The 22,263-nt window shown below is 41.2% G+C and overlaps 1 protein-coding gene across 1 annotated transcript in view; it reads right to left on the reverse strand.

The window, feature by feature from the left end:
* DISC1 (DISC1 scaffold protein) overlaps positions 1 to 21,308 on the reverse strand; it is a 254,432-nt gene extending 233,124 nt beyond the window's left edge. The window contains exons 1-3 of the mRNA XM_040968315.1: positions 21,296 to 21,308; positions 19,853 to 20,853; positions 15,632 to 15,701 (exon numbers count right to left, since the gene is read on the reverse strand). Coding sequence (XP_040824249.1) covers positions 15,632 to 15,701; positions 19,853 to 20,853; positions 21,296 to 21,308 — 1,084 coding nt within the window. The remainder of the gene's footprint in view (positions 1 to 15,631; positions 15,702 to 19,852; positions 20,854 to 21,295) is intronic.
* Positions 21,309 to 22,263: the final 955 nt, after the last annotated feature.

Raw genomic sequence — 22,263 nt, forward strand, 5'->3', positions numbered from 1 at the left:
TGCCAAGATCAAGAAAAGAGCAAAGATTAAATCGAGACTGCTCCAGGAAATTGTGGTTAAAAGTTGAAACCAAGGATATTGCATACAAAAACATCTATAAGATCCCAGAAATTTTTTTGAATAGCACATCAGAGACTGTTTCAAGCACTCTTTTAAATATGTCAGAAATGTTGTCTCCCATTCCTACACCATCTTGAAAGACTTTTCAAGAAAACTGACAAAGAGAAACCTTATCTTGAAGAGATTTTTGAGCACAGTGATGGGGTGTACTATACACATTGATGCCGATGGAAATCAGAATGCTTTCTGAAGAATTATACCAGGTCAGAAAAGAACATAGAACGTACAAAATAAAAGCACACATTTTGACTTTCATCCTGATATTAGGGGAAAACTGCATGGCTAAAACTAGCCCAATTCCTGTGGAAAAGGATGCCTTTGGATGTAAAACCAAGAGCCTCAAGGACAGAGCCAAGTACCATGGAAAATCACCCAAAGGGATGGGGCTAAGACCTAACCAAGGAATTGCCAACACACATCCAGCTTGACCTCACAACTGCTTTGCTCCTTCTAATGTGCCATTCTGGAGAAGCATCCAGGGACTTGTCCTATGCCTGTCCCACCATTGTTCCTAGGGGTAAGCAGATGGGTTCAAGAGACACTCAGATTTTCAAGAATTGTACTTGAGAGGCAATGTTCAAAAAATCACACCTGAAAAGTGCCTCATCTACGTCTGGACTTAGATTAAACACAAATATCCTAGACACCAAACCTGGGCCTCATGTCTCAATGTAGGGCATTTTGAGTAGTTTTGAGACAGTAAGGATATATTTTGCATAGGAAAAGAACATAGAACCATATGACAATGGAAGGAAGTCTGTGGTGATTTTAAGACACTCACACATATTTTAAATACTTGTTCCATCCAAAAGATATAGTCCAATCGCCCTGCCCTTGGATATACTTTCAATTAGTGACTTACCACTAATAAAACAAGTAAAACTGCCTGACTTCCAAGTCTATAAAGGTAAGAGTTACTGCATCTGTTTCTGCCTTCCTTTGGAACCAACTACCATCTTATGAGGAAAACCAAACAGCTACACAGAAAGATTACAAGTGAGTGATCTAACCTCAACCCCAACAGAGACCTAGAGTCAACTGCCTGACATAAGTGAGTGAGACTGCAGAAGAAAGCAGACTGCAGAGTTGAGCTGCCCCCACAACCAGCCCTGCTTAATGTGTAGGTCCACGAGCAAAATCAGTGTCATCTGAATGGTTTTACTGGATGTTATTTACATACTTTATAACTCATTCACTTAAAAGTGTATGAGTCAATGGTTTGAAGGACAATTGTACCGCCACTTTTTTTAAAAGATTTATTTTTATTTTATTGCAAAGTCAGATATACAGAAAGGAGAAGAAACAGAGAGAAAGATCTTCCATCCAATGATTCACTCCCCAAGCGGCTATAACAGCCGGTGTGCACCGGTCCAAAGCCAGAAGCCTGGAACCTCCTCCGGGTCTCCCACGCAGGTGCAGGATCCCAAGGCTTTGGGCCATCTTCTACTGTTTTACCAGGCCACAAGCAGGGAGCTGGATGGGAAGCAGGGCCGCCAAGATTAGAACCGGTGCCCATATGGGATCCCGGCACATCCAAGGCAAGGACTTTAGCCGCTAGGCCACTGTGCTGGGCCTTGTACTACCACTTTTAATTAAATACTCTCTGTAGATATAGATATACCAAAATTTTCCAATTAAACATTTTAAATATAGAACTCAGTGCCACAGACAGTACTGTACACGTACCATTTCCTTCTGTTTCCAAAATTTTTCATCACCCCAGATACTTTTATTGTCATTTTTATTCTGATATGGTTGTTAGTATTATTGTCACTTCTATTTCTGTTTTAGTTATTTGAATTTTGTTTTTTCTTGTCAATTTCTTAATCTTCTCAAAAGCCTAAATCTTTATTTTAATGATGATGTGAATTCTTTATTCCACTCATATTCATTTCTGCTCTAATCTCTTAAATTCCTTCCACTAATGTCACACAGCATTTCTGCTACTCTTAAAAAAAATACCCAAAATTAGGTCATTTATAAGAGAGAAATTCATTTTCCATAGTTCTGGAAGCAAGAAGTCCATAATGAAGGTCCTTTCCCTTCTTCAAAGATGTTGCCTTGTTGCTGAAGCCTCTTAAAGGGGTGGTGGCTGCTTCTCATATGGTGGAAGGGACAAAGAACAGAAGGGCCTCCAGGACTTCATAACAGACTGCAAGCTTTCCTGACTTCATCATTTTCCCAGAACCTCCACTTATTCACTAGACATGAATTTTGGAGGACACATAGTTAAATGTAGAACTATATTTGGATTTAGTCTACTCTTTCCCTCTTAGTTCCTTAGAGTGTAAAATTACTTCATTTTATAACGTACGTACTTACAATGTTCCTCTTGAACACAGCCTTCATTTTCATTCATCTCCAACTGACTCTGATTTTCTCCTGTGATTATTTTTTAACTTTTTGTGTCATTTGAGAGTGCATTGTTTAGTCTCTATATACTTAGATAGTTTTTAGCTTCCTTGCTTTAAATTCTAAGTTAATTCTGCTGTGTTTGAAGAAGATAATTTGCATGACTTCAGTTTTCCAAATGTATAAACACTTGCTTTGTGGCCTAACAGGTGGTTTGTCCTACAGAATGTTCTATTTTACCTTAAGAAAAATAACCTTTTGCTGATGCTGGAAAGAATGTTCCTATGTATCCTTTAGATACTGTTGATTCCTAGTGTAGATGAAGCCCTCCATGTTTTTATCTGTCTTCTATCTTCCAGATTATCTATTATTGACACTGGGGTATTTAAATTTGCAGCTACTATTGAAGAACTATTCGTTTCTCCCTTCAATTCTGTTGATATGTTTCATATATTTTTGTGTATTGCTGGGTTCATACATGCTTAAAATGTTATATTCTCCTGATACCTTAACACTTTTATCAATTACACACTGTCCTATTTTATTTCTTATAATCACTCTTGACTCAAAGTCCATTTTGTCCGATAAATAGCATAGAGACGCAAGCTAATTTTTTTATGCATGTTTCACAGAATTCCTTTTTCCATTCCTTCGCTCCACCTGTTCATACCCTTGTATCTAAAGTGACTGCCTTGGGCCCGGCGCGGTGGCGCAAGTGGTTAAAGGTCCTCGCCTTGCACGCCTGGGATCCCATATGGGCGCCGGTTCTAATCCCGGCAGCCCCGCTTCCCTTCCAGCTCCCTGCCTGTGGCCCAGGAGAGCAGTCGAGGACGGCCCAAAGCTTTGGGAACCTGCACCTGCGTGGGAGACCCGGAAGAGGCTCCTGGCTTCGGATCGGCATAGTATCGGCCCGTTGCGCTCACTTGGGGAGTGAATCATCGGACGGAAGATCTTCCTCTCTGTCTCTCCTCTCTCTGTATATCCGCCTTTCCAATGAAAAAATAATAAAAATAAATCTTTAAAAAAAAGAAATAAAGTGACTGCCTTGTGCTTATTCATTCGATGTCTGAACATTGAAACATTTATGCCACTTAAATTTAGAGTACTAACCAATAAATTAAAATTTAATTCTGTAATTCATTTTGCCTGTGTTTCAGTTTTCAGCCCTTATTTATTCCATTACTGACTTCTTCTGTGTTTAGTAGAATTTTTCGTACCATACCATCTTGATTCCCTCTTCACTTTCTTTTACTTATTATTTATTTATATTTTCCTGTGATCGTCATGCAGATTATTTTTACCATTTTAAAATTATAACAATCTAATTTGGATTGACACCAATATCATTATGTTACTCCTATACAGTTTCATCCCCTTTATATTACATTGTCATAAACCGTTTCTTTTCACCATGTATCCTAAATATCACAGATTTATGATTTTATAAACAATCTTTTCTTTTGCTTGTTGTATGCTTATTTTAAAATTATATTCAATGAGTAGATTTGACATGTTTCTCCCTTTTCACTCCCTACCTCCCCCATTATCATCCTTCCCAACTATTGCCATAGTATCTCCGCTCAGCTCCCAGTATTAAGCTTAACCTCCCAAAGTTTACAGATATCATGACATAGTAAGTAAAGAAAGGAGAAAAATAAAATGGCATACAATGAAAGTGAACTGAAATGAAAATGGAAATCATAAAAGTGAAGCTACAAACTAAAAATACAATGATACTGAATCTTATATTGAGGTTTATCTACAAATTTATGTGTGCTGAGAACTCTATTTCTTTATGGGGTTTTAAGTTACTGTCTTGCACCCTTTGTTCTCAACCTGCAAGGCTCTCGTTGCTCTCCTGTTAATGAGTGCTTCAGCACTAGCCTCTGGAAATCCTTTATTTTCTCCATTCTGACAAGGAGACACTTACAGAGGAGAGGCCATTGTTCAGTCTAACATATGGAGCAACGGTAACTGAAACAAGGAGTTTAAGAGAATAACCCAATACATAACAGAGAAGTGAAGGGCGTGTTAGCCTGAATCCCCCAACTCCAGTCCCACCAAACAGTAAGCAGTAAGTCCATTGTTACCAGTTTCAGTTCAGTCTCAGACTCAGAAGACAGTCACCACAAGCACACACAAATTCTAATGACAATTAAAACTTTACACATTTATACCATTTCTATTTTATCTCAACTAAGCTGTACATTCTTTGAAGGTTCACCTAATTTTACACATTTTATAGTTTTTGGACACCACAAAATGATAGTTATCAAATTTAATCAAGTATCCATTTGTCTGAAATAAGACCATGATAAAAATCACCTAAAAGCGAGACTGCCTCACATGTGAGGTTTGGGACAAAACAAAAAAAACCCTATGACAGTCAAATGGATATCAACACACATAAGTGTCTTCTAAGAGGTTAAACTTTTCTATCAAGTATCTACATGTGACCATGGAGGGGGCAAAGCTAAACTATTTAAACATTGGTGGCAACAGTTGGCTGTCTAGAATAGCCAACTTCATGCTGAGCTTTTTAGCTTCCCTAGTATGAATTCATTTGTGTCCCCAGAATTCATATTCTCAAGTTCAATGACCAACCCAGTACCTCAAGCAGAGGCAAGACTTCTAAAAATGTGATTAAAATGGGGTCCTCATGGTGACTCCTGATCCAATATGACTGATGTCCTTCTAAAAAGGGACACAGACATACACAGAGGGTAAGTCATGTGAGGACGCAGGACAACGACAGCATGTACGTTGCCTGAGAAGGGCTCAGCAAGAATCAAGCTGATCAACACCTCAATCCCAGACTTCCAGGAGAGTGGGAAATAAATGTCTGTGGTTTAAGCCAACAGCCTGGGTGCTTTGTGATGACAGCTTGAGCTGACATTACAATTTCTTCTTTCCATAAGAAAACCAACCATTTGTGCCAAGTACAGAGATGGTTTGGATCAGAAAATAATGTCCTGGGAAGATTCAGACCTGCTTAGGCTTTGTCCGTATCGCTACACAAATCCCTTGTTTTCTAGGAGGACAAGCACTCTTGAACAAGTTTTGAGAAATAAAGTGAAATTGTGACCATTTCTAGCATCCTAACTTCCTTCACAGAAATGCTGATATCCTGGGGAACTGTTTCCTTAGCACCCAGGAAACATGCTAATGTTTCCATGTGCAAACACAAGTGGACAATACTCCAAACCAACCTAGGCTTGAAACTCTTACTTTAATTTCCAGAATCATAAATTTTTCTGTAAACAGTAGTTAAAATCTAAGAGAGTGCAACCAAGCTATATATATGCAATTTTACACGTATACTCTTTGTTTTAAAGTATACTATCTCTTACTTTTTAAACTTTTACATAATAGGGACAAGCACACAGACTTTAACACTTCTGTGAAGAATACTATAAATTGGATTGGTAACAATACAAGTACTAATTTTCTAATAACGTAATTATTTAGCCGAAAGCATGACATGTTTTACTGGCTCTAACTGCTGTGAAGCTCTTTCATTCCATTCCAAGTTGCTGTGTAAATATCAGTTTCCAGAATTCACAAGTTTCCTGGCTAGCTTTTGTTCTGCGCTATCTGCAAAGCTCATTCTTCCATAGCAAAGCATAAAATGCTCTCAGCTCAAAGGGAATGGAAGCAAACAACCAGGGTGGCTTCAGCATATGTCCAGTCCATTCTCTGAGCAGCTTTACAATCTTCCTATCAAAACAATGGTAATGGGATGTTATCAGATAACCTATTTGGCAACGGCCAGCATATAGCTGTCCTGCAACTGCAATACACATCAAAAGATGGTATGTACAAAAATACCATTTATGTCACATACTTGGATTGTCCCTGCTTTTTCTTCAGTTCATGGAAGAATTTATAATTCTTTGGGCTAAGAGAAAAATCTTAGCCAGAGCTGTGCCAATCCAAAGCCAGGAGCCAGGAGCTTCTTCCAGGTTTCCCACATGGGTGCAGGATCCCAAGGCTTTAGGCCATCCTCGACTGCTTTCCCAGGCCACAAGCAGGGAGCTGGATAGGATATGGGGATACTGGGAAAGGAATCAGTATGCCTATATGGGATCCCAACCTGTGCAAAGCAAGGATTTAGCCACTGGGCTACATGCCAGGCCTAAATGTATTCCACTTTTTAAGCCAGAAAGAAAAACCAGTTGTCTACCAAGAGAAGTATTTCTGTTTCAAAACCCAGGCATGGCATCCACCTCCCCTTCACTCTACCAATCTTAAAGATGTGAAAATATCCACATTCCTTTTTTTTTATTGGAAAGGCAGATATACAGAGAGGAGGATCTTCCATCCGATGATTCACTCCCCAAGTGAGCTCAATGGCCGATGCTATGCCGATCCAAAGCCAGGAGCCTCTTCCGGGTCTCCAGTGTGGGTGCAGGGTCCCAAAGCTTTGGGCCATCCCCAACTGCTCTCCCGGGCCACAGGCAGGGAGCTGGATGGGAAGCAGGGCTGCCGGGATTAGAACAGGCGCCCATAAGGGATCCCGGGCGTGCAAGGTGAGGACCTTAACCACTGCGTCATCGCGCCAGGCCCAAAAATATCCAGATTCTAATGAGTCTTAGCTTTGTTCTTCCTCTGCTCGTAGGAAGTACAGAGAAAAAAAGAAATCTGTATTTTGCTTATAGTTCTGAAGAAAGCAGGGATTTTAGCTCTGAGCATTAAGTACCAGGAAACCACTCTGATATCAGTGTTGGGGGGAAGTCTCCACGAAAAGAAGATATGTTTGGTTGGGTAATATAACACTATCTCTGAAGAAATATTACAAATAAAGAAAATTTCAAAATATATTACAAAATTTCAAAATTTAAAACAGAATTCAGAAAAAATGCTGATCACAATTTTCACAAAAGCTGGTCTCATTATAGAATGTTTCTATGCTTAGTAGCTTCTGTGGAAATCTTTCTTTCAACCCTTCAAGAATCTATTAGACTAACTTTTTGAAAAATCTTTATTTATTTTAATTGAAAAACAGTTACAGAAAGGAGAGGCAGAAATAGAAACAGAGATCGTCTATTCTCGTTCACTACCCAAATGTTTCCAAGGTCCAGAGCTCGGTTAATCCAAAGCCAACAGCCAGGAGCTTCTTCCAGGTCTCCCACATGAGTGGAGGGTCTCAAAGCTCTGAGCCATACTCCACTGCTTTCCCAGGCCTAAGCAGAGAGCTGGATTAGAAGTGATGCAGCCTCCCATCCAAGTACTAACCAGGCCCAACCCTGCTTAGCTTCCAAGATCAGACAAGATTGGGTGCATTCAGGGTAGAATGGCCATAGTGGCGAGATTGGCAGCAATTCAGGACTGTTGAGCTATCAAAACCTCTTGAGAACTTCATGACATTGTAAATTTATATTTTGCTTCCTGTTGTTGATTTTTTTATTGTGGTTTTTCATTAAGGAGATGTATAGTAACTGTGTAATCGAAATTATCACATCCAGATGTGAGAATACAAGGCAGTATACACCTCTACTTCCAGATTGAAGATGGTCTCCCAATGAAACTGTTAACTATATCTTGACAAAAGGATGCTGGACTCTGCCATTGTCCATGCCTGCAATGATGGACATATGACTGCTTATGAAGAACTATACTATAGTAATAATATAGGGGAACTCAGTGGGGGGGGAGGGGATTTGGGGTGAGAGGAAAGGGAAATCCCAAGGCCTATGGAACTGTAACATAAAATGATAATAATAATAACAACAATAATTGTAAACAAAAAAAAAAGAGGAAGAAATGAAGCAGCCAGGACTCAAACAATGTCCTTATAGGATTCTGGCCTTGCAGGCATGGGTAAAATTAACCTGCTGCACTACCATACCAGCCCCTCTACTTGAATTTTGTCATAATGGATTGGTGGAGAGTGCAGATGGGGAATCCAGTTCACTGCTGGCCCCTTTCTACTCCAAGAAGGAGATTCTAAACATGCAATGTAGAGCCCGCTGTACTACTCCATCACATTGGTATGAATGCATAACGATGAGTGTCCAAAACTTGGCTCCTTCCCTCCACAGCCTCTCCTTGCTCTCTTCAGAAGTAAAATCAGGGATGTGGCTATAAAAGGCCTAGGAGCTTAGACAAGTTGGCAACTGTTACAGGCCACAAACCAAAATGGGGATGACCAGAAGTGTAGCTATGTGGAAAGCCGTTGCTCACACTCTTCTTCCTCCCTCCCAACCACGACTCCTCAGCTCCAGAGTCTGGAATGCAGTTCCCCACCCTGTGAGTTCTCATCCTTGCCCTCAGCAGACCAAAGGGGGCGGACAACAATGCAATGAAACTAATGGAATATCTTGAAGGAGGACCTTAAACACGTATCAAAAAGTATTATTCTTTTTCTCCCAAGCCCTCTCGTGCTCCGAAACCTTACGCAAGGATATAAGGAAACATTGATTTAACTTCCCTAGTGAGGGAGAGATGTAATTTGAACTTTGAAAAAGCTTTCCCACAAGACATAGCAGGTAAATTTGCCAACACTTTGATAAGATAAGGCATAGAACATCAAAAAGTAACAGAAATAAAGTCAACTTGTACTTTCTCCAGGCAAACCTCATAGATTCTGGCAGATTCCTTTCCCTTACACAGAGCAGGGTTGCACAGCTGCAACATTACACATAAAGAAATTCACATGAAGAGCATTTTAAAATCTTAACATTTTTAAAACCTTGATTAGTCACCCTGGATACACTGGATAGGGAAAAAAAAAACTGCATTCAAATCCTAGTTCCACAAATATCATTACAATAAATTCTCCACATCAATGTCATTCAAACTTTCCTAATGAATTGAGGAGGATCAATTTATGCTCATGTATTATAACCTACTATGTGCCAGACTGAGAAACATGCCCTACTGTGATCCATTTCAGATAAGAGCCAGTTCCAAGTCTTCTTTGGAGATAACCAGGCCCTTGGACAATGTCTAGCAGCAACGGTGGCATCTCCTCTTTACTTCTGTTGGATGCCTTTTCAGCCACATGTGCTTATACCCCAAGGCTCCTTTGATCTATTGCCTCCTGCATAGCTCTACTCTGTCATCCACGCCAACCTCTATCACAAGCAATTTCTTCCTTTTGGGGACTCTTCGTTGGTCTTTATTTTTAAAAAGCATATTATAGTTTCACCATTAAGTTGCATGGCACTATACCCCTTCCTAGTCTGTATACTCCTTAATGTGACAATCTTGAGATCAATACTTGGTGTGACTTGGACAATGGCATTGTTCACTTCCTCAAACTCCATTACTACTCCAGAATGGCTGCAAGCCAACAATGTGAGTATTGCCTGGGAAATTCAAGCAGTGGTGGTTTTGTCAGAAAACTGGAACAATGATTAAGCTAAGTGCAGTCAGCTAATTTTTTTTACAAACCGAAATCAATTTAGGGAGAAGAGACAGTTTCTTCTACAACTGGTGCTAGCAACATTATATCTACCCGTGCATAAGCATGAAACAAGACAAAGAATCTAAATCTACGACCTAATATCATCAAATTGCTAAAGAAAAACATCAAGGAAACTTGCAGGACATAGGTGTAGGCAGACTTCTTCGAAAAGATTCCAGAAGCACAGACAATTAAAGCAAACATGAATGAATGGGAATGAATCTAGTTAAGAAACTTCTGCAATGCAAAGAAAAGTGTCAGCAAAGAGACAATCAACAGAATGAGAGAAAATACTTGCAAATTGTCCATCTGATAGAGGATTAATGTCTAGAATCTTAATCCAGTGGAGTGTTAAGCCTGTGATTGAGAAGTGAAATGAAAGCAGGCCATTGTAAAAAAAATTAATAAAAGGAAAAGAAAAATAAAGGAGGTGGATGATGAGAAACAGAGGCAGGAGGGACAGTAGTGTGGGTAGCATCATAATACTCCTAAATCTGTACTGAGAAATACACAAAATTTATTCTCATCATATAAATAAAATAATTTCTAAAATATATGGCTGGGGTGCCACATGTCATTTTAAAGTACTGGATTCAAATTTCAGCTCTGCTTCCAGTGCCACCTGCTGATGCTAGCTACCCTACAAGGTAGCAGGTGATGCTCAAAAAATCAGGTTCCTGCCATCCATGAGGAAGACCTGGATAGAATTCTATGCTTCTGGCTTTATCCTGTCCAACCCTGGCTACTGTAGCCTTTTGGTATGTGAGCCAGAGGATAGGAAATCTCTCTCTCTCTCTCTCTACCTCTCTCCAAAGAAATCTATGAAAAATTAGTAAAAAAAAAAAAAAAAAAAATAGATGTTCTCTGGCCCCATGCCAAACCTGCATAATCAGAGTATGCACTTAAACAAGTTATCTGTCCAGGTAATTTATATCTATCCACAACAAAGTCTGAGAACCACTGTCACAATGAATGCTCACCTGATGTCTTGCACAGAAGCCAATGTCTATACAAAATTTACCACCTGAACCGTAGCCCACCCCCAAGGCCAAGCACTGCAGATGTGTTGGGGAGTGATCATGCCTTTCCCTGCCTGTTCTTGCTGGCCACCCAGGGCCTCCATGCCTTCCAGCAGCAAGTCCTTTAAGAATCCCACCACTCAATATTACTGCTAGCCCATACATACCAAGTGCCAGGCACTTCATGCATCTCACAAGATCACTGACCTCTCAACACACTCACCCAAGTTTGAAACCTTGCACAGTTTGAACATAATGAAGGTAGTATATGACTCAATGTGTTATGTGCTTACCCAATGGCCTGTTCATTCCAGACTCCCTAAGAATCAGGAGGGAGATGGCCTAAAAACTGAACTCACCTCCCAAATTCAGTTGGCTCCATCCCATGGGACCGGCTCTCCTTGGAGTGATAGCCTGCAGTAGTGTTTCCTCAAGCTAAAGTGTACATCCCTCTCACCCAGGTGTGGAAAAACACAGAATGCTGGATCTTCTGCAAGAGGTATGATTCAGGAGGCAAGACACCAAATAGGGACACAACCAGGCAGGAATATAAATAGTGGTGCCTATTTCCTTTAGCTTATCTGATGAGATGTATCCTACCTAACTCTTCCCTTAGTTGTTTCAGAGAGCTTACGAGAAATGATTAAATAAGTGAGGTCTTTTGACTGGCATTTGGTGTGATGATAACTGCTGCTTTGGACACCTGAATTCCAAATCAGAGAGTACCTGGTTTGGGTGCTAGCTTTCCTTCCGACCTAGCTTCTTGCTGATCTGCACACTCGGAGGCAGAAGATGATAAGTCCATTAGTTGGGTCCCTGCCACCCAAGTGGGAGAGCCACAGCCAGTTCTAGGCTCCTGGGTTTATCCTGCCCCACACTAGCTGTTTAGGTCACGTGAGAGTGAATCACCAAATGGAAGATATTTTTTTCATATAAAAAGAACAGGTATCATATATTTCATAGGTATATATTTTTTAATCTCATGATTTTCACTCTCTTGGAACAAGTTATTACAATATATCAAAGAAATTTTTAAAAGACCATGACATAAAACAGATAAAAATTGAAATATCAATTCCTTCATAGACGCAGTTACACTATGGCTCACAATGTACAAAAGATGATGCTAATAAGTGCATAGGCTTTGAAAGCTGCATCAGAAGAAAACCATACAAATAGGTAGACAACAACTAAGAATGTCAATTGCAATACCTTCACTTTTCAAGAGTCAAAAGTCCTCTCCAGAAGACATAGTTTTGAGAAAATAGTGTTTTATGACATGATGACAAATCAATAGTATCACAATAAATCATATTTTTCAAAGGTAAATACTTTCTTCCATGCTTGGTCTTCTAGAACCCTATTCATTCCCAGTCAAAGCATGAATCTATATTCCTCTCCCTGGTACCTTTGTGGAACTATACAAATGCCTTAATGCCCTCACTAGTACAGTATACACTGAGAGAGGCTATGAGACTAATTCACATTTACATATTACTTTTTAGGATTGTTTACATATTACTTTTTAGGATGTTATAATTCTAAGATAATTTAAAATATGAGATTCTATTTTCAGTTTTCTTTTGGAAATCCCACCTGTAGAGTGCCCAATTCCAATGGCCTGTGATGAATTCAATGTGAATACTACAACAAAACACCAACACAGTTGATGGTGAAACTCTAAGCTGAACTAGCTCACAAAAGCTTCTCTAAATATTTATTTCACTTGCAGACCAATCTTGGCATGTTAAACTTCTTCACTACCATGAACAACTGTCAAATTCACAGGTTCCTATGGGGAACCAGGAAGTAGTTTTAAACCCTCTTCCCTACAGCTAGCAGAAATGTGCACAAAGTCTTGTAATCAGCACTTAGAGAACTTAAAACTCTTCCCAGGCAACATACTAGAAGATTTTTGTCTAGGTCAGTCAACATGTTCCATTCAGCTCCAGCTTTTTGTCTGCTGTGGTCCAGCTTCTATATTCTGGATATATTCTATATTCTATATTCTATAATCTATATTCCATATTTTTATTGTTTTTTCTGGACTCTGGTCAACTCTATCTTCTAGTAGCCATGTTATAGCTTTTTTTTCTAGACACTGTTACTAAATATACTTATGGGGTACAATAAGTCAGCCCATATATCTAATATGTGCAGATCATATTAGATTACTTAGCATTTTTCATTTATTTCTTCATTAGTAACATTTTTATTAAATAAATGTACATGATTATGAAACTCTATACGATATATCAATAAAGTGGATTCAAATGTACTTATCAAAAAAGAATAATCACCATTGCCTGCTATTGTTTTATAATTGGAGTCATCAAGTTTCTTTTATTTACTAGGAAATACATAACAGGTTATTGTGAACTATGGTCACCCCATTGTGCAATGTAACATTAAAAACTGATTCTTGGGCCCGGCGCGGTGGCGCAAGTGGTTAAAGGTCCTCGCCTTGCACGCCCGGGATCCCATATGGGCGCCGGTTCTAATCCCGGCAGCCCCGCTTCCCTTCCAGCTCCCTGCCTGTGGCCTGGGAAAGCAGTCGAGGACGGCCCAAAGCTTTGGGAACCTGCACCCGCGTGGGAGACCCGGAAGAGGCTCCTGGCTTCGGATCGGCATAGTATCGGCCCCGTTGCGCTCACTTGGGGAGTGAATCATCGGATGGAAGATCTTCCTCTCTGTCTCTCCTCTCTGTATATCCGCCTTTCCAATGAAAAAATAATAAAAATAAATCTTTAAAAAAAAAAAAAAAAAACTGATTCTTCTACATAACTTTGACTTGGTACTTTTTATTTAACCTCCTTCTGACCCCTTATCCACAATCCTATTCAGACTCTAGTAACTACTATTCTATACTCAAATTTACTTGGGGAGAGGGTGTTAATTTTAGGTCATTCAGAAATTCTGTGCAATTGGTTCCTTTGGTATAGCCTGATATCACAAATTCAGTCTTAAAAAGCATAAAGTCAGAAAGCCCCAAGAGGAGCTTATATTTACTGGCATCATAAAAATAAACATTATGTCCCCAGCTGTGGGCAATGACTTAGGTTGCATCATACCTAGGAAAGTGTTACACTGCTGGAAGAAAAGCATCTAATAGCTGATGGGCATCCTGTGCCTAGCTAACACCAAGTCTGTCTTAACCATACCAGTGTGCCACCATAGCTGCCCATCCTATTCTATCTTTTTTCTTAATATATGTGGGGGTGTACCAGGTCTGTGAGCCCTGAGGATGGAGGGGGTGGGGAGGCTTGGCCAGCAGGACCCAGATTGCCTCGCCTGGGCCCTTCGGCCTGCCTGCATGGTGGATGCCGGGCCTGTAAGCCCCAGGAGATGGGGATCCAGTAGGACCTGGGTCACCTGGCCTGGGACCTTAAGGCCCGTGTACACAGTGGGTACCAGGTCCATGAGCCTCTGGGGCTGGGTCTATCTGGAGGGCCTAGGTTGCCTGGCTTGGGTCCTTAGGCTTGCCTGCTCAGTGTGTGCTGGGTCTATAAACCCCAGAGGCAGAGGGTCTGGAGAGCCTCAGTCACCTAGTCTGGATCCTTAGGCCCGCCCGCTCAGTGGGTGCCAGATCCATGAGAGCCGGGGGCAGGGGTCCAGCTAGACCCAGGTTGGGTAGCCTGAGGCACAAATGGCTCTGGGAGAAGCCCACTGGCCACTGGACAATGCGCTGATCAGGGCTTAGTTTGGGGGTTGCAGGGAGTCTAGGAGATGGCACAGGTTAGGGTGAATGGGGTCATGAGGTCTCACATTCAGGATCGGTGGTCTGACTATAGAGTACATGTGTCAGAACTGGGCCTCCTCAGTGGAAAAGATGGAGCAGTGGATGGCAGGGACAGATACACAGAGGATATGGCAGCCCATTGGGGCCTGTAGAGGACATCTGGTAACATAGCAGAGGAAGGAGGACAGATAAATTGGACAACTACCCCAGCCAAACATTGACAGCAAATAGCTGGATGAATGCAGACTCTAACTTTGACTATGTGAGCTAATGGACATTGGAAGGATTTCCTCATCCTTGGATTGGCAAAACTGAATAGCATTTTAGAACTATCAAAACCCATAATTGCATCATAAAATTCAAAGTAAAAAAAAAACTATCAAAATTACTTGAGCAAAACCTTCAGAATATGCACCACATCAGAGACTCTGGGTTGATATCGGGTCACTCCTGCCATTCCCCATCCCTGGGTACTGGGGCAGTTGGGCGGCTAGATGTGGCTTCTCCCATTATCTCTCCCCTTCCCCAGTACAGGAAGAAGAAAAAGAAAATTTGGTAACAATGATGTCATCCATTTTCCCCTAACCCTCTATCCTTCTCACTCTGATCAACTATGCAAGCATCATCAATAATAAAAAAATTTTTAATAGATATTATGTTTACCTCACTTCCCTAGTGTCTTCTACATTACATGGCACACATATTCAACAAATATTTTTGGTGAATGAATAAGTTACAGAGGTATTATAACATAGTTATGAATTAATACTGGATTACACAAACATACCACATATTTCTGGGCAGTCAATTACAACTCAGGAAATTAATGCTTATGTACAGTTAGAGGATAGTCAAACAGTCCATAAATAGAAATAGCTAGAGAAGCTGGTCACACAATTCATTTGAGAAATAGGAGGTAGATATGAGTAATGGGGGCAAGAAAAATGGTACCTCATGGAAAAGAGAACAAATAATTATTAAATTAAAACTCACCTTTATCATAATCATCATCCTGAACTGCTTTGTCTTGAAGTTTCTGAAGCTTTAATCTTAACAGTGTCACCTGTTTTGGCGTGAATGAGAAAAAATGAAAATCAAATTACAATAACATTTAAACAAACCTACTTCATTAAAATTAAGCACATTTAGAAACGATCCCAAAGTTAATAAATTTAACTTTAAAAAATAACCATAGATATGTACTTTTCTAGTACCAGATGCTTCAGAGTCTCAAAGTTATGGGGAAAAATAATTTTGGCATAAATACACAGAAATAGATAGAATGACATCTTAAAAACATTACACTATGACCTTACCTGCCTGAAGAAATGCTTAATGAGAAAGAATATGAACTCCCTAAGAAACTGATCTCTTCTCTAAGCACATACTCAGAGGTGCTTGGCACCTAAGATGAGTTCAGTAAATATTTGGTGAATAGATTTTCAAGTAGAGGAAGTGCAGGTCACAATGGCTCTGTAAAGAAAGGACCTCAGACAAGCAGAAGGGTGACACCTGTGCTAGTTAAAGTGAATGTCTAAGTGGGTCAGGCAAAGAATGGGAGGAAAGTATTTTTCAGGAAGCAAGTCCAATCCACTCACTGAGAGTCAAGAGTCCATTTTCAGGAAATTCCTGAGTACCCTGTGGAGAAGGAAAATGATTGCAAGCAAATTTATCAATAAAGTTCAGACAGGTGGTTGGAACCTGGGTCTGCATCACTCTGCTGTACTGGAAAGCATCTGAACCTTCAAGCCTCCCAGAAGGTTGTGTGATTCTGCAATTTTTTTTTAAGATTTTTCTTATTGTAAAGGCAGACTTACAGAGAGAAGAAGAGACATAGAGAAAGATCTTCCATCCATTGGTTCAGTCCTCAAGTGGCTGCAGTGGTCAGAACTCAGTTGATCCAAAAGCAGGAACCAGAAGCTTCTTCCGGATCTCCCATGCAATTGCAGGGTCCCAAGGTCTTGGGCAATTCTCTACTGCTTTCTCAGGCCACAAGCAGGGCGGCTGGATGGGAAGTGGAGTAGCCAGGACATGAACCAGCACCCATATGGGATTCCAGCATATGCAACGTATGGATTTAGCCACTGGGCTATTGTGCCTTATCCAGCCTTAAAGATAGGCTCTTGAGCTCAAGTTTATGCTCTTTTTAATTTCTTTTCCTATTTTAGTTAATGTGTTTATTCTCATAATTTTTATGTGATATTTACAGATGAGATCAATTTGTTAGGGAATTTAGACACCTCTCATTCTTGCTGTGCTTAACATAGTATGGATGGAACTAATATGGTCACTCCTGCAAAAAATGACCCCTTTTGTGTTCATTTCCACATCCTAGTGACTAAGAGGGTTACATGTTCTCATGGAGTTGGCTGGGCACCTGAGTGACCCTATGGTACTGAGCTTCCCCAAATATGTTTGGAACATCAAACACAGCGAATCTCCCCCAAGTCCTGAAGGGCCTCACCAGTAGCCCCCGTGAGCAATCTCAGGACTCCGCATATAGGGTAGAAAAAGCAGGTCTCTCTAAGCATTCTCCTTCCTTGAACAGAGCACCCATTATCAGGAGGACTTCCTCCCAAAGAAATGAAGGCTGCCTTCCAGACAGTACTTTGCCCTGGAAGGAGGTCTTCCTGCCACTGCCACTACTAGAATAAATTTCTGCTCCAGACACCCAAGTAACTGAATACAAGCATCATGTGTTCTTCTGCCCAGGGGTTAGATTGCCACAGACAATGACACTTGAACTACAGATAAACTATATTCAGATCCTGTCATTTAAGACTCTTTGAGTTTAATTTGAATGAGAGGATGAGAACTTATTTTTCTTTTGACTCAAACTCTATTAAATGGAGCATTTTCTCTGGTGATGAGAAATTTCTAGTAGGTTATCATCAGCTACTTTCTTTTTTAAAAGCTGAGTTGAGACGAAGGAGAAAGGAAAAGGCTCATAAAGCATTGATATTGTTTCACTTTAAATCTAAAACTTTTTAACTCAAAATGATGAACAAAGCTAAGGACCCCAGGTCCCAGGTCCTTCAGGGAATGCAGTGACTCAGAGATCTGGCACAGAAAGCTATGTCATGACTGGGCCCCAGACAACTGCATCTTCCCAAGGTTTCACAGATACCAATTTGTCCAAAGCTCAGTGTTCTTAGGACAGTGTAGCAATTTTCAGATAAAAAGAATCAAGGGAAGGAAGAAAATATTGGTTTTCCCAGAACCCAGATGGTCAAATCTTGTTGAGTGCAGAAGAACTGTATTGAAGGAAAATTCCTGTTTCGGAATTGAAAAAAGCCAGCCTTCATGACAGCCTATTAATTAGGATGCTGGCACTGCAGGCAGCCACTTTATCCACTGTGCACAATACTGGCCCCAGGATTAATTATTTAACAAAAATGTTAATCAAGAACCTGCTTAGGGTCTGGAAGTATACTGTACCGGAGGTATACAGGATCCCAGAATGTCCAAGGGATGACTAAGGAACTTTTGACTACAAAATAAACTTGTACCCATAAACAAATACTTAAAGTAATGAGGCCTGCCAATCACACTATGGAAATGACATAGAAGAAGGGATTCATTTGGTCCAGAAGGGTAGGAATTGTCTCACAAGAAAATGGTTTCAGAGGTATAGCAAATGGGACATTACAGAAAGCAGGAAGACTTTAACAAAGGCAGTTTTCCTTGTTATCTTAAAAACTACATGGATGAAGACAAAAGGAGTGAGGCGTTGGGGCAGGCCAAGAGCAATTGGGAAATGTCTTGATTAGCTGAATAAGGGATTCTGGTGCTATACTGGCAAGGAGTTAACAAGGTTTTAACGCAAAGGAATTTACATTCCACCAGTGTTTCTGTAAGATTCTATATTGCTCATGCAGAGAATGAACTGGAAGAAAGAAGCATCAGTCAACAATACTAAGATTCTCTTATATAATCTATGGTGAAAGATAAATATTAAGCCAGGACACTGGATATGGCCCTCAGAAGCAGGTTATGGTAGGTCAGAGAGGGTTTGGAGATAATCAGAATATGAGGAATGACATGAGGAGAAGTATGGAAAATGATTGCTGGCCTATGGAACTGGATGCATTCCATTCATTCAAATCAAAATATATTGATGTGTGTGAAGACCTTTAGAACCAAGTTGCATCAAGAAGACAATGATGTGATTGTGGATATGACTAACTCATGCATTCCATGCATTACCCAAAACAGAGGCACAAGTCTCTGCTTTTGTCCTATCCTTCAGTTGGAAATTAGAGCGATGAGCTGTAATATTTGAGGGCCAGAACAGGTCCAGTAGTGACAGGAGGACTAGGAACATCAGGCTGCATGTTAAGAATTAAAAGTAGATGAGGTGTGATTGGTTTGAACACAAACTTCCAAAACCTCCCACCAAATGTCTGATGAGTGGAAGTTTTATTGCTTACTCATATGTTTTACACACACACAACACACCAGAATGAATGCACGGCTTTCAACTGGATGAGTGACATGGCCCAAGAGTCAACCATAGATTATTTCTACCTAAATTATTTTCTGCCTTGAGTAGAACAACCCTGCCTACCCCTGCTTGTCCACATTATCTCAGTTGCTTGGATGGAATGTGGCATCAGGATGCTAAGATTGATTTGTGTCCAGCTTATCTTAAATTCTGAAATGCTTCAGGTCTTATCTGTAACATCAAGCCATCATATAAGGTATTTTTATCTCTAAATATCTCTAAATACGGCAGTGGAGGGTCAAAGAAGTTGAACAACCAGAAACACTGTCCCTGATACTTTGCAAGGCAGCTTCCTCTGCAACAGGGTGGCATGGGATGAACAGAGCACACACAACAGAAGACCAATGCATGGTGTCTCCACGTTCACGTTTCTCAACCCCTGACAAACCTAAGACACCTTGACCTCCTCTGCCCCAGGCTTCCTATGTCAAACCACAATTGTGATGAGTGAACCGCATTCTACCTGGCCCAGGATAGAGACGTGGAAAGCAAACACGAGCACCAGAGTAGCAGAGGAGATGCAATGGAGAGTAGATTTGTGTTCCTACTGAAAGAGGACAGGCAGAAGAGGAGAGCAGCGATGTTTGCATGGCCATCCACTAAAGGGGGAGGCTGCAGCCTTCAGGGAAAGTTTGCCCAGCTCATACTCTCCTTTCCTGCCCTCTTTTCAGCACTAATCACATGACAGTAGTGGTAGGGGAGATACCAACCTCCAGCTTCCTCTGGTTGCTTGACAAGCAGTCCTGCAAAGCAGGTTCCCATTTGCTGAGCAGTGCAGTCCACTGGTGGGCATTCACTGAGCCACTGTGTCCTTCACCATGACAGTCAGCCATCAAGGAAGCTGGCAAATAGGAGCAATCATGGTCTTTGTCCATTGAAGAAAACATCGCATGTTCTGGGCGAGAGCTGCTCTCCACCACCTGGGCTGCATCTGCAGAGCCCCCAGGAACTGGAAGGTCGAAGGGCTGAGAGAGACATGGAGAATCCTCATGAGGTGTGTCTAAGCTGGAGGCTTTGGTTTTCATCTCCTGAGGGCTTTGATGAGAGGACTCAGGCTGTCTGAATGGCAGACAGCCCTCTGCTTCTCCACGTTCCCCAGCAGAGCCAAGAGATTGCCGAATGAAACTAAAACTGGAGGCAAAAACATCCTGAGGACCAGGAGGGGCTGCAGGAGCTTGCAGGTTGTTTCGGAGGCTGCAGCTGTTCCTGCTCACTGCTGATGGTGTCAAAGAGCTTGCAGCCTGGGGTTCCCTTGTACCTTTCCCACAGGCTGCATCCTGCTTAGGGCCTAGGGTCTCAGTACAGTCCATGGATGAAAATTCTTGCCAACATCTGGTGTCTGCAGGGCCACATGGCCCAGTTAGCCTGTCGGGCAGTCTGGTGCCAGCTTGGAGCTGAATTTCTGAGCATGGTGAGGTTCCTCTCACAGAGATCTGAGTCAAGCCTAAACAGGATATCACAGGAGGATCTTCTGTGCTCTTGGGGACAGAAGTTCCTACCTTAGGGCCTTGCCAGTGGCCACAGGTTTCAGCACTGGACTCCAAATTGTGGAACCCCTGGTTGCCTGCCCCTCCCAGGACACAGTATTGCGAGCCCACTGCCGGAGAGAGAAACTTGATCCCAGACCCAGCTGTGCTTCTCATGTAGCCTGGCCTCCGTGCCAGCCGCCGCCTCCGAAAAGATGTTGCAGGCAGTGAGCAATCCCGGTTGTCTGAGAATTAAAAAAGAAAACAGCATCATGAACTCTGTTGCAACTGCACTTGGAGAACACCCTTGGATGTAGAAGCCATCTTCTGGTGCACCTGTCAGATGGATGCTGGCTTCAAGTCCTCTGAGCAAACCAGGTATGAAAATTATGCCAATCATTTGGAAGTATTTTCTTTGAATGTGTAAAAATCACTTAGCCCCTCCGTTTATCAGAGCAGCTGGCACTGCAGTACAAACACCAACATGCCAGCACAAACATGGGAAGCACAACCTTGGCAAACCCTGAGCCCTGAAGCATCTTCTCTGTGAGTCTGTTTTGGCACAGCAGCACTTCACTTTGCGTTCTAGATGAAGTAAATTGAAACCAGAATGGAAGACCATGCCACAAAACGAGACTGGATCATTTATTCTAACTGTGCATTGAACAGTATGTGCATCTTTATTACCTAGGTTACCCATGTCCTTACAAGCTCGATCTACTGTTGTAGACAATGAGTAAGCTGAATATAGCACAAAGTACTCCTCTCACTTCATTTCCCATGGTGGATTACAGGAGAACTCCTTGAGGTGTTCCCCAAACCACAGATTAGGCTCCTCCTCTTAGCTGTACTTCAAACATAGGAAAAATTAGAAATGCTGACAACTCATCATCTGCTCCAAACCCTGACTATCCTACTTGCTGCCTGGGTGACCTTGCTATGAGTCACTGAACCTGCATGGACATCATTTTCATTATCAGCAAGATGGAGAAGGCGTAAAAACACCTGTCCCTGTAATCGAATTAAATGAGTTATATTTACAGCTTAGAACAATGTCTCACACATATAATAAGTATAATAAAAATATTAACTATCATTTTTCTGTTGCATTGCTACTCATAATGTGCTTCAGTCCACATTAATTTCTTTTCCCTCTACCAAAACCATGTGACTCAACCACACAAGGAGTTATCACTTTCCTTTTAAAGTAACTGAATTCAAAGAAGCTACCTCCTTAGAAATCCTATGACACCAAATTACCAGGACATGATCTTCTTTTTTTTTAAATTTCATTTTATGACACGGTTTCAATGGTTTTGGGATTCCCCCAACCTCTCCCCATTCCCTCCCCCCATGTTGGATTCCACATTGTTGCAATAGAACAGTTCATATCCAGTCATGATTCCTTCATTGTGAGCATGAACCATGCATAGAGTCCAGCCTCTCATTGTCCGGATAATTTAAACCATTTCCTTGGGAGACCATCCCTGGTCTGAAAATAGAGCTGGCAGAATATCATCCCCTCCAATGAAAAGCCACAACAGAACCTCCACAACAATTTACAACATTATGGAGTTAATTGACATGATATTGAGTAAGCAATATGTTAGAAAATGCAAGATCTTAATTACATCCTGTGATTACTTCATTGACAT

This window comes from Ochotona curzoniae, unplaced genomic scaffold (genome assembly GCF_017591425.1).
Source record: "Ochotona curzoniae isolate NIBS_2020 unplaced genomic scaffold, NIBS_Ocur_1.0 scaffold_4683, whole genome shotgun sequence".
Lineage (NCBI taxonomy): Eukaryota > Metazoa > Chordata > Mammalia > Lagomorpha > Ochotonidae > Ochotona > Ochotona curzoniae.